The sequence below is a fragment of the Oncorhynchus tshawytscha genome, linkage group LG19, assembly GCF_018296145.1.
Source record: "Oncorhynchus tshawytscha isolate Ot180627B linkage group LG19, Otsh_v2.0, whole genome shotgun sequence".
NCBI classification, from domain to species: Eukaryota; Metazoa; Chordata; class Actinopteri; order Salmoniformes; family Salmonidae; genus Oncorhynchus; species Oncorhynchus tshawytscha.
In genome coordinates, this window is record NC_056447.1 from 22,693,162 (window position 1) to 22,704,307 (window position 11,146).

General features: G+C 47.2%; 1 protein-coding gene across 1 annotated transcript in view; it reads left to right on the forward strand.

Annotated features, from left to right (window-relative positions):
* LOC112218486 (zinc finger protein ZFPM1-like) overlaps positions 1-9,170 on the forward strand; it is an 86,783-nt gene extending 77,613 nt beyond the window's left edge. Inside the window, exons 5-9 of the mRNA XM_024379323.2 lie at positions 42-144; positions 411-635; positions 1,804-2,034; positions 3,983-4,225; positions 5,259-9,170. Coding sequence (XP_024235091.2) covers positions 42-144; positions 411-635; positions 1,804-2,034; positions 3,983-4,225; positions 5,259-7,648 — 3,192 coding nt within the window. The 3' untranslated portion in view covers positions 7,649-9,170. The remainder of the gene's footprint in view (positions 1-41; positions 145-410; positions 636-1,803; positions 2,035-3,982; positions 4,226-5,258) is intronic.
* The last annotated feature ends 1,976 nt before the right edge of the window (positions 9,171-11,146 follow it).

Genomic DNA, 11,146 nt, shown 5'->3' on the forward strand with positions numbered 1-11,146 from the left:
CAAGACTGACGGTCTCTGTTTGTTTGTTTGTGTGTCTACAGATCTCCAGGTTGAGCCTGGTGTGTGAGGACACAGACTGCTGGCTCCGTAGAGTCCTGTTAACCTCTGATGCAACAGATACCAACTGTACCATCTACAGCCAAGGTTCTACAAACTGCCCAAACAATCAACACAGCACTCATGCAGATAATGCACCATTTTCATTGTTACATTTTTAGTTCTGGTGCTCTTATCCAGGTTTACAATCAGAGGTCTCTTATTAGAGTGAGACCAGAACGGAGATCTTTTGACCTACTATAGATTACTATACATTCCATAGATAACATACTGTACAATACCATCTATGTTTCACTACATGCCCCTGGTGTGACGTGTGTTGTTGTGTGTGTGACTCTATCTCTTCTCCCTAGGTGAGGAGCTGTATTGTAAGGTAACTCAGGACATCTCCACAGGGGACGGTCTGCTGGCTACGCTGTCTACACCCTCTATGGAGCAGCGGTCCCCCTCTAAGACCCAGGGTGTAGCGGTGAAGGAGGAGCCTACAGGTGTCTACCCAGCATCCCTCCACTCTGAGATACAGCTCCTCCCCCAGCAGGCTGGGATGGCAGCCATCTTGGCCACAGCAGTTGTCAACAGTGAGTTTCAGATTGCTCAGGATAATAATGTGTTCTTTTTATAAGTGTGTCTTGTGTGCTTTCGTACATGTGTCTGTGTAAGCACTCAAGCCCCCAGTGTCCAGTCTGGAGCATGAAGTCACGAGCTCTGCTTGTCGGCTACTGCGTAGAAACTTAGAGGGGGTCGACAGGCAGGTTGAAAACAAGTACATTGTAACCTTTAATTAACTAGGCAAGTCAGTTATGAACAAATTTGTATTTACGTTGACCATGATCCTTTGCTAGTTACGGCCACTTTCACTATGATCTTTAGCTATTTTCTGGTGCTATTCAGCCCCATTCAGCAATATGGCGCTAAAAATGAAAATACTTCGTGCTCCATCAGGAGTTTTCCATAGGAATGTCAGCGCTAACACCATCTACTGGTTTTAATGTCTATGGTGAGCACATGCATAGCACAAAGCATTGGCAGTTACTGTACTGTGTATATACTGTCAATGTGAACAACATTGAGGGACTCAATGTTGGAACCTAGATAAATGCAAGTGCAAAGGTTCACCGTGCCACATTTTCTCATTCACCCAGTACACCACAAGGTGGCAATGTAACTCCTCTGTACCGCCTGGTCTCAGAGGTAGAGACTGCTTTGTAATTGCCTTCACGCTTTTTCATAAAGTCCCCTATTGGCAGTGTAGTCAGCAGCGGGAGCAGGCATGGACATGCTGTGATGAGTCCATGATTAATCACCACAAATCAAGCTAAAGGGTAAAACATGATCAGCCGTATCCCGGTTCCTGCTGTAGAAGCTCTGTGCTGAGGACTGTGGGTAATTACGGACGTTATCAAAAATAGCCTGTTTAACATGAGCCCTGACACCAGATCAGTACGATTACCCCGCGCGGGCGGGCGCTCGCTCCCACAACCTCTGTGCTCTTGTTGCCTTGGAGACCCCGGAGCAATATCAAGTGTTTTTTTTCTCGCTCCGCTATTGAATCGATCATGTGACGCAGCTGAATGCGTGTGTGGTGATGTGTGTGCACATCAATGAACATGATGTTTACATGAAAGTCTCTCTGTCTCTATTTTTCATTTTTATGAATTTTTATGAATGAACATGCACTGCTCTCGTGCATTGTTTATGTACTAATCATTTGATAAGTGATAACAGTTGTTTGTTTGCTTGGTCCAGAGGACATCTTTCCGTGTAAGGACTGTGGGATCTGGTACCGCAGTGAGAGGAACCTCCAGGCCCACCTCATGTACTACTGTGCCAGCCGGCAGAAGCAGCAGTCCTCCTGCTCCCCTCCACAGGACAAGCCCAAGGACTCCTACCCCAATGAGCGTGTCTGCCCCTTCCCACAATGTAACAAGAGCTGCCCCAGCGCCAGCTCCCTGGAGATCCACATGCGGACACACAGTGGTGAGAACTGTCGTCTCTCTAACAAAACATTACTTTCGCTCTCTCTCTCAAAGCAGATTCCCTAAGTGTGAATATTTGCGTAAGTATTGCACTTTTAATAGCCAGTTATAACACACTGAATGTTCAAAACATGCTCTTTCCATATGGCATAGACTGATCAGGTGAATCCAGGTGAAAGCTATGATCCCATCAGACTGCTAAACAGCAATCACTAACTCCGAGAGGCTGCTGCCTACATTGAGACCCAATCACTAACTCCGAGAGGCTGCTGCCTACATTGAGACCCAATCACTAACTCCGAGAGGCTGCTGCCTACATTGAGACCCAATCACTAACTCCGAGAGGCTGCTGCCTACATTGAGACCCAATCACTAACTCCGAGAGGCTGCTGCCTACATTGAGACCCAATCACTAACTCAGAGAGGCTGCTACCTACATTGAGACCCAATCACAGGCCACTTTAATAAATGGACCACTAGTCACTTTATAAAATGCCACTCTAAATAATGCCACTTTTAAGAATGTTTACATATCTTACATTACTCATATCACATGTATATACTGTATTTTATACCATCTATTGCACCTTGCCTATGCCGCTTGGCCATTGCTCATCCATACGCTTTATCTTGGCCAGGTCGCAGTTGCAAATGAGAACTTGTTCTCAACTAGCCTACCTGGTTAAATAAAGGTGAAATAAAATAAATAAAAATGTACATCTACATATTCTCATTCACCCCTTTAGATTTGTGTTTATATGGTAGTTGTTGGGGAATTGTAATATTACTTGTTAGACATTACTGCACTGTCGGAACTAGAAGCACAAGTATTTCGCTACACTCGCATTAACATGTGTACGTGACAAATAAAATGTTACTTGCTTTTTTGATGTCACTTGTTAAATCCATTTGGGTCAGTGTAGATGAAGGGGGAGAGACGAGTTAAAGAAGTATTTTTAAGCCTTGAGACAATTGAGACATGGATTGTGTCTGTGTGCCATTCAGAGTGTGAATGGGCATGACAACATATTTAAGTGCCTTTGAAATGGGTATCAAATCAAATTTATTCATATAGCCCTTCGTACATCAGCTGATATCTCGAAGTGCTGTACAGAAACCCAGCCTAAAACCCCAAACAGCAAGCAATGCAGGTGTAGAAGCACGGTGGCTAGGAAAAACTCCCTAGAAAGGCCAAAACCTTAGCCTGGTTCCTCTCTAGGTTTCTTCTATGTGGAGTGGCCAGTCCTCTTCTGGCTGTGCCGGGTGGAAATTATAACAGAACATGGCCAAGATGTTCAAATGTTCATAAATGACCAGCATGGTCAAATAATAATAATTACAGGCAGAACAGTTGAAACTGGAGCAGCAGCACGGCCAGGTGGACTGGAGACAGCAAGGAGTCATCATGTCAGGTAGTCCTGAGGCATGGTCCTAGGGCTCAGGTCCTCCGAGAGAGAGAAGGAAAGAGAGAAAGAGAGAATTAGAGCGAGCATACTTAAATTCACACAGGACACCGGATAGGACAGGAGAAGTGCTCCAGATATAACAAACTGACCCTAGCCTCCCGACACATAAACTACTGTAGCATAAATACTGGAGGCTGAGACAGGAGGGGTCAGGAGACACTGTGGCCCCATCCGATGACACCCCCGGACAGGGCCAAACAGGAAGGATATAACCCCACCCACTCTGCTAAAGAACAGCCCCCACACCACTAGAGGGATATCTTCAACCACCAACTTATCATCCTGAGACAAGGCCGAGTATAGATCCCTGTGGAACGCTTTCGACAACTTGTAGAGCATGCCCTGACAAAATGAGGCTGTTCTGAGGGCAAAGGGGGTGCAACTCCATATTAGGAAGGTGTTCCTAATGTTTTGTACACTCAGTGTATGTTAGCTTTACACACTTTTGTTGAGCTGTGTGTGTTGTATCCTGTGTGTCTGTAGGTGAGCGTCCCTTTGTGTGTCTGATCTGCCTGTCGGCCTTCACCACTAAAGCCAACTGTGAGCGTCACCTGAAGGTGCACACGGACACGCAAAACGGAGTGTGTCACGGCTGTGGCTTCATCTCCACCACGAGGGACATCCTCTATAGCCACCTGGTTACCAGTCACATGGTTTGTCAGCCCGGCTCGCACAGTGAAGTGTACTCCCCAGGTCCTGGCCTGCCCAAACTGCCTCTGTCCACAGGTAAATACATGAACAGACTACATGTTTTTGTTTACAATTGCAGTGAGAGGATAACAGCACTGCCTCTACTTCAGAACAGCAACTATGCAGAGATACCATGTTTTCTATGGGTATATTAATATAGGTTAAACCAGAACTAAAATATTGTGAAATTTGGTCAGATGCTTGATGAAGTTCTGGGGGAGATCTGTTAGAAATTGCGATAATGTGATTTGTAAAGTCTCCACCCTTGCAAACAGAAACTCTCAGCCAAGCCCCCCTCCTTTCGCATTTATCATCCATGTTGACACACGAAAGCAGTGTAAGACTCACCATGGATATGTAAGGCTGTTTTCAACACTATTTTGAATTAGCAGTGTCCATTTCATCACTTCGTTTTAAGCCACTGCAACAGTTGTGCTTAAAAATGACATTAAAAATGAGATGTTTTAGCATACTTGCCAACTGGCTATGGCAAAAATGTGATATATCAAGCATGGCCAGGTTCTCGTAGTCTGCAATTGGAGGAATAACCTCGCAGCGTACCCCCGCCCCAAGTTTAAGCACCTCCCTCGCCCTGGTACACCCAAATACGAAAAACTCAAGCCCCGGAACTACTGCTGCTGCTATCCGATGCTTCCCATTGTCTCTAGACAGATTCTACAGTACCTTTTATGTTTACATAGTGTAAGGGTGGCAGGTAGCCTTGCGGTTAGAGCGTTGGTCCAGTAACCGAAAGCTCGCTGGTTCGAAGAGCCGACAAGTTGAAAAATCTGTCAATGTGCCCTTGAGCAAGACACTTAACCCTACTTTGCTCCAGGGGTGCTGTTTTACTATGGCTGAAACTGTAAAACAACACATTTCACTGCACCTATTCAGGGTATGTGACAATAAAACGTGTGTTTTTTGGAGGGTCTCTCCATGAGAGATTATGGGTATATTGATGATGACCCGGTCCTATAGGCTATGAAGCATAATCACCAGTGATCTAATGTTATGTTTAATAGTAAGAAACCAATTTCTAATAGTGTGTGTCTCTGTCTCTCTGTGGCAGGTCTAAGTCCAGGGGACTCTGGTGTTGTGTTGAAATGTCAGATATGTGGCCACGTCACAGACTCACCCGGCCAGCTCCAGCAGCATGTTCGCACACACCTGGAGGTGAGGGTCCCGGCAGAGAGGAGCCCCTCACCCCGCCAGAGCACCCCGTCCTCAGCTGACCACCCTGAGCCCCCTGCCTGCGTACCCCACCCTGACTCCTCCAGCCCTGGGGCCAATGGGAGCTCAGCCACCCCGCGAGGCTGCAGCCCACCTGACCACCTCCCCACAGACATGAGGATCAAAGAGGAACTGCGCTCAGACTCTGAGAATGAGGGGCAGGAGGAGGAGGACCGGGAGGGGAAGAGCCATGGACACACAGGGGTAGGGTGCTCTCAGACCTCCACCTCCCCCAGGAGTCCCTTTGCTGTGGCTGTGAAGGCAGAGCCAACCAGCCCCACCCCTGGCTCCAGCCCTGCCCACCCGGGAGGAGCTGGCTCAGTGCTGCCTGGAGGAGCTGTATTCCTGCCACAGTACATGTTCAGCCCAGAGGCAGCCATCCTGCCCCAGGCCTCAGAGATCCTGGCCAAGATGTCTGAGATGGTCCACAGCCGGCTGAAGCAAGGCCAGGTGTCCCCTGGGGCAGCACCAGCCTTTTATCCCGCAGGCACTACCGCCACTGTCCACAAGGGGGCCACCTGCTTAGAGTGTGATATCACCTTCAACAACATCAACAACTTTTACGTTCACAAGAAGCTCTACTGCTCCAGCAGGCATCAGCAGGGAGACGCGGCTGGCCCAGTGAAGGAGGGGGCCTCGGGGGTCACCGTCCCCTCTGTCCGACACGGTTCATCCCCTCAGGCTGCCACAGCCTCCCACAGTGACTCAGACCCTGTTCCAGGCAGCACCGGCACAGAGGGCAAGCTGGTGGAGATGAAAAGTGAGAACCCTGGGGTGAAGGAGGCTGTGTCCTCCTCTTCCTCTGAGGGGGAAGGTGGTGGAGGAGGACGAGACCTGGTCAGTGAGGGCAGCCAGAGCCCCAGCGGCTCAGCAGAGGACCAGGAAGAAGACCCCACCAGGACCTTCTGTCAGGCCTGCAACATTCACTTCAGTCGCCATGAGAACTACACGGTCCATAAGCGCTTCTATTGTGCCTCACGCCACGATCCGTCCAACCAGCGGTCAAGCGCTGGCAAAGCCACCTTCCTGCCTCAGCCCATCCGCACGCGCAAGAGGAAGAAGATGTATGAGATCCACATGGCTCGGACTGAGGCCCTAGCCAACGCTGCTGCTATTGCCTTTCCCTCTGCTCCAGGGATGAGCCCGGCTGTGAAGCAGGAGGCTGCTGCCTCATTGGGGAAGGTCCTGGAGGCACCTGTTCCTGCCATGGCCTTGGGCCTGTGTCCAGCCACTTCCAGTAGCACCAGCCCTGATGGAGACGGCCCAATCGACCTGAGTAAGAGGCCCCGTCTGAGGGACACCCCACGGGGCAGCAGCAGCATCTCTGCTCTGCCCCTCACTGACTACCACAAGTGCACCGCCTGCAGCATCAGCTTCAACAGCATTGAAAACTACCTGGCCCACAAGACCTACTACTGCCCGGCCACCACCCTGCAGGCCCACACCCTGAAGACGCTCCACAGGCTGAAGAGACCAGCCTCCACTTCCCCAGAGGCCAATGGGCTCCCCACAGAGAAGGCTCCTCAGGGGGCCTCGCCCAGCCCTCACCCCTCAGCTTTGCCTGGCTCTGAGGCTACATCCCTTCACAGCGGCCCTGCAGCCAAAGGCCCAGGCTCTCCTCCTGTGGTCTGCCCCTACTGCCCTCCCAATAGGGCGGTGACCTGTGACCTGGTGGAGCACTTCAGATCCATGCATGGCCTGGTCTTGAACCTGGAAGGCCAGCCAGCTGTCATCAGCCCCAGCCTGAGCCCCAGGGATGAGACTCCAGTTACCCCGCCCAAACTGGGCCTCCAGACCCGCAGGGACAGCATCAACATTCGGGTCAGAATGGACACTGTATCCCCCTCCTCTCCCCTGGTGAACATTAGCCCCCTGGGTCCCCATGCTGGGGGTGGCAGCTCCCCCAAAGCAGCCCCTCCTGCTGTGTCTCCCACCAGGTCCCTCCCCCTGACTGTGTCCCCTGTGCCTGAGGTCCTGAGGGAGGTTGGGGTTATGAACCACCAGGCTGCTGTTGCTCTGCTTCCAGACAGGGCAGCCCTCACCCTGGGTCTCCCACTCCCTGTTGCTGTCCCGGCACCTACCACACCCAAGACCCTCCTGGTCTCCCCTTTGCAGAACGGTAACATCCGCTTCTGCCGGCTGTGCAATATCAAGTTCAGCAGCCTGTCCACGTTCATAGCCCACAAAAAGTACTACTGTTCCTCCCACAGCGCTGAGCACGTCAAGTGAACATGCCTGTCTCTGCACAGTGTCCCCTCACAGCCTAGCCCCAGCTCTTCACCTGTGTCAGTGCCACCATGGCATAGCACCACTTCTGGACAGTCTGAAGTAAATGTGACTGTTACTCGCCAGGCACTGGTTAGCTGCTCGGACGCTGACGCTCCCGGTATTGTTACTATGGTAACTTATTTCTTCTTATGGGTCAAAGTTCGTATTACACTAAGAGCGGAGATACGCTACCTGCACACACATTTGTGCCCACCTTCCCTTCCCCACCACCTCAATACCTGTCCCCTAGCCCTCTCCTTCTCCTCTCACCTCCAAGGTTCACAGAATGTTGATAATGGGATTTCTAGATCCAACATTTAATCTCCTGAGCAAGCTTAATTTAACTGTTTATATTACAGTTATCTTGATTTGATTGTGATTGTTTGAAGCATTTCTTGCTCATGACGAAACTTTCTTTTCCTGAGCCATTGATGCTCATGACCTGTCATTGATTGGGGACAACTGTTGTCCCACAGGGCCCTCTTGTGGAGCAGACCATCTCCACCTTTTTATTTCTACCTACCTGTGCATAGTGTATGATGCTTTAAAATAATTATATGGTTTTGTTTGAACACTGGCTCTTTTGTTAACTAGAAAGCATTTTAGCTGAATTACAGGAATGGGTGTCACAAGGTTATCAATTACAGATGAAATATTTGCAAATGGATAGATTTTCGTTTTTCCAAAATCACAATTGTAATTTCTCTTAATGCAACGGAAAGCATGGGAAATATTTATCTCTGATTTCATGTCAACAGAAAACTACCTAGCGTCTGAAAATATTTGTATTTTTTATTTGTATTGTTTTCAAACTTTTCGAAGGAACTGTTTCAATCTTGGTGTGTAAAGGTGTTTTTGTAAGTGTAGATATATAATATCTTTCACAGTAATCACTGGGATGACACTGAATCTTATTTTCATTATTGTCAGCATTTTTCTTTAATGCTGGTGTTTTAAATTTGGGTAGAACGAAGATGACTGGACCTGAGTATCAGGATGAAGACACTTCACTTCCTGTTCCTATAATGCCCTTCACAACACCACCCATCTCCCCATTAAACCTGACCTTTAACCCACAAACCTCCTACTGTATCAACATATTACACCCGCCAATCTGCAGCTGCTGATACACAACCATCTTGCTATATGATGCTTGAATTAGACATGGGATCCATTTAAATCTATGTTGATTAATTGACACCTGTTAGTGTTTGCTTGTTCTATTGTGTTTTTCCGGTAATGAAGAAGAAGAAGAAGAAAAAATGTGAGAAGGTGTAAGAGACAGGCAAGGACAGCAGATGTATTTCACGGATTGTAGAGAGACACACGGTAGATACTGTAGCTCCTAAAACTGTCATGTCTAAAACACAAACACACATACAGTTGAAGTCGTAAGTTTACATCCACTTAGGTTGGAGTCATTAAAACTTGTTTTTCAACCACTCCACAAATTTCTTGTTAACAAACTATAGTTTTGGCAAGTCGGTTAGTACATCTACTTTGTGCATGACACAGGTCATTTTTCCAACAATTGTTTACAGACAGATTATTTCACGTATAATTCACTGTATCACAATTCCAGTGGGTCAGAAGTTTACATACACTAAGTTGACTGTGCCTTTAAACAGCTTGGAAAATTCCAGAAAATGATGTCATGGCTTTAGAAGCTTCTGATAGGCTAATTGACATAATTTGAGTCAGTTGAAGGTGTACCTGTGGATGTATTTCAAAGCCTAACTTCAAACTCAGTGCCTCTTTGCTTGACATACTGGGAAAATCAAAAGAAATCAGTCAAGACCTCAGACCTCCACAAGTCTGGTTCATCCTTGGGAGCAATTTCCAAACACCTGATGAACGGTACCACATTCATCTGTACAAACAATAGTACGCAAATATAAACACCATGGGACCACGCAGCCATCATACAGCTCAGGAAGAAGATGCGTTCTGTCTCCTAGAGATGAACGTACTTTGCTGCGAGAAGTGCAAATCAATCCCAGAACAACAGCAAAGGACCTTGTGAAGATGCTGGAGGAAACAGGTACAAAAGTATCTATATCCACAGTAAAACGAGTCCTATATCGACATAACCTGAAAGACGTCTCAGCAAGGAACCGCCAGACTACGGTTTGCAACTGCACATGGGGACAAAGATCCTACATTTTGGAGCAGTAGCTGAAGAACACCATCCCAACCGTGAAGCACGGGGGTGGCAGCATCATCTTGTGGGGGTGCTTTGCTGCAGGAAGGACTTGTGCACTTCACAATATAGATGGCATCATGAGACAGGAAAACTATGTAGATATATATTGAAGCAACATCTCAAGACATCAGTCAGGAAGTTAAAGCTTGGTCGCAAATGGGTCTTCCAAATGGACAATGACAAGCATACTTCCAAAGTTGTGGAAAAAAGGACAACAAAGTCAAGGTATTGGAGTGGCCATCACAAAGCCCTGACCTCAATCCTATCGAACATTTGTGGGCAGAACTGAAAAAGTGTGTGCGAGCAAGGAGGCCTAGAAACCTGACTCAGTTACAGCTGCTCTGTCAGGAGGAATGGGACAGAATTCACCCAACTTATTGTGGGAAGCTTGTGGAAGGCTTCCCAAAACGTTTGACCCAACTTCAACAATTTAAAGGCAATGATACCAAATACTAATTGAGTGTATGTAAACTTCTGACCCACTGTGAATGTGATGAAAGAAATAAAAGCTGAAATAAATCATTCTCTTTACTATTATTCTGACATTTCACATTCTTAAAATAAAGTGGTGATCCTAACTGACCTAAGACGGAGTTTAAATGTATTTGGCTAAGGTGTATGTAAACTTCCGACTTCAACTGTACATCCCTGGTTTACGGAGTGTTGTTGAATAGACCTGCGAAATGCAATCTTTCCTCAGTCAGAACTGGCTATACTGGCACAGCCTTACCGTAGAGTTGAGTTAGCTGGTCCTGTGCTCCACTATCCTTACCTCTCATGATGATCTACATGGATCGGTTTGTTACTTGTGCTGTTCTCTTCTCTGTGTTACACAGGCAGATGTTTCTCTGCACTAAAAACTGGAAAACAAAATGGCAGTGAAAAGTTTTGGATTTTTGCTCTGTTGTGGTTTTGAACAGTGCTGTATCAGTCATATCTTACTCAATAATGTTTACAATTCGATTGCGTTCTCATTTCTAAAAGAGATTAGCAATTTCAACAAGTGACAAATCGAGGAGCTCAGTGCTGAGAACCATTTCGAATTTCCCCTTTATATTGCACTGTGTTGTACAAATGTGCTGAATGTTTTAGTTTTAGAGGCTTTTTTGTCATGTATTTATGTTTTTACAGCACTTTTCCTCGTCCAAACTCATCCCTTGAAAGAGTTGCTGATCAATTTCCACCTTTTCACATTAATTGAAAACATTTTGTGAATGATTCCTAATGGAAAAGTAATAATGAATGTCAGATCTTTT